This window comes from Pagrus major, chromosome 9, assembly GCF_040436345.1.
Source record: "Pagrus major chromosome 9, Pma_NU_1.0".
NCBI lineage: Eukaryota > Metazoa > Chordata > Actinopteri > Spariformes > Sparidae > Pagrus > Pagrus major.
Window position 1 is genome coordinate 6,073,264 of NC_133223.1, and position 1,827 is coordinate 6,075,090.

The 1,827-nt window shown below is 41.2% G+C and overlaps 1 protein-coding gene across 1 annotated transcript; it reads right to left on the reverse strand.

The window, feature by feature from the left end:
* Nucleotides 1–313: 313 nt before the first annotated feature.
* On the reverse strand, nucleotides 314–1,376 carry LOC141002581 (trace amine-associated receptor 4-like). The gene is made up of 2 exons (XM_073473937.1): nucleotides 1,207–1,376; nucleotides 314–1,115 (listed from the first exon to the last, which is right to left on the reverse strand). Exons 1-2 carry the CDS (start codon nucleotides 1,374–1,376, stop codon nucleotides 314–316), a joined length of 972 nt encoding a protein of 323 aa, XP_073330038.1.
* Between the last annotated feature and the right edge of the window lie 451 nt (nucleotides 1,377–1,827).

Consider the following 1,827-nt stretch of genomic DNA (forward strand, 5'->3'; position numbering starts at 1 on the left):
ATTTCTGGTATCATCTCTGATGAAAAAGCATTCATTATACATCATAGACATCAACATGTGCTCATCCTTTGAATCATGAATTGTTTTCAGTTTCCAAAAACACAAAATAAAAAACGAAGAACTACAAGTGAAATTATAGATTCATATTGTTTTTCTTGTTTCTGTCATGTAGCATAAATGGACTCAACCTCAGTTTTGTTTTGCAACGCTGGTATTGTAAAATGATAAATAAATGAACCTTGATATGTGTATGAATAAAGATAAACATACAACATAACAACAACTGCACTGTCACTTATCTCACAGTGTCTCTTTACAGGATGTTGGCCATATGGGAGTCAGACTGTAGGATCTGAAATGTAACAATGAGCCTGATAGCTTTTGTAAACCAAGGGTAGAGAAGAGCATAGATTATAGGGTTTAGACAGGAGTTAATATACATCAGAAACATCATGAAGATCTCGGTTTTAGAACCAACCAAGATTTCATAGCCTGTGAGGGACACACAGTAATATGGAGAGTAACAGATCACAAACACAACTACAAGGATACCCAGTGTCCTGGCTGCTTTTATCTCAGATTTCTTGGTTTGACCAGTCTTCAGTGAGACAGCTGCAATTTGGGATCGCATGGCACGAGCATGAGACACAGCCACCACAAATACTCTCATATACAGAACAATGATGACAGTAATGGGAATAATGAAGCTGACAACAAGATCAACAACTCCTGTGATGTTGACCACACAATCCCCTTTGCAGGAATTATATCTGCCTGGCTGCTTCAGGTTATCATATAAAAGTAAAATGCTGTAGACAACAGAACAAATCCAACACAATAAAACACATACTGCTGCAAGTCTTTGAGTGGCTTTGACTGTGTAATGCAGAGGATCACAAATTGCCACATAGCGGTCAACAGATATGAGTACCATGTTTCCTACAGATGCAGCGACTATGATGACCGGTAACAGAAAATACAGCGCACACATGAGGTCACCCAGCATCCAGCAGGTCTCTGTCAGGAGTATTTCGACCGGCATCAGCAGAAAGCCCACAAGAAAATCTGAGACAGCCAAAGAGAGGAGGAGGAGGTTGGTGGGAGTGCGGAGCTGCCTGCAGTGAGAGAATTTCATCATTATGAACAACATCACCAATATTATAATATTATAAATATTATACATAACACCCTGTGAAGGTTATGTGCCTGAAGTGGGAGATGGAGATGATGACCAGCAGGTTGAGAGCTGCAGTGAGAAGAGAGATGGAGTATAGTAGAATATAAATAAGCAGAGTGTCGAGGTGAGGAGGCTCCGGCCTCCTGCAGGAGGTATTGGGTAGTTGGGGAAAGCAGAGTTCAGCTCCCTCCAGCTTCATCACCACAGAGAGGAGGAGGAGAGAAGCTGCTGAGCTTTGCAGCTTTCTGACCAAAGCTCTCTGACTTACTGACATATTTACATCCCTTCCATTGTTATCTTATTGTTAAATCCCGCCCACTTCTCTTCGCTACACCAACCCAAGTCCCCAGGAATAGCGACAGGCTTTGAAGCCAGCTTTTATAGTAATTACATCATAACGTGATGCACTGTGGCCCAAAAAGACTTTTTCCGATGAGCTTGGTTTGTGATAGAAGTGTCTGTAAAACAGTGGATACATTTTTCTGAGCACCCCAACCTCTGCAAAATGACTCGTTTCACTGTCATAATTTAAGTCATTTGGTTCAATAAAATTTGGAAAATCTAGAAGAACCGCACCATTAAATTATTTTATCCCTGTTCAAGTAAGCTGAGTGCTAAACCGGCAGTGAGCTAGCTAGGTCGGCAGGAGT

Excerpts from the sequence above, each read along its gene's own strand:
- LOC141002581 (XM_073473937.1), bottom strand. The coding sequence starts at position 1,376 with ATGAAGCTGGAGGGAGCTGAACTCTGCTTTCCCCAACTACCCAATACC. Across the intron at positions 1,116-1,206 it reads ATCTCCATCTCCCACTTCAG|GCAGCTCCGCACTCCCACCA; the intron begins GCACATAACCTT and ends CTCTCACTGCAG.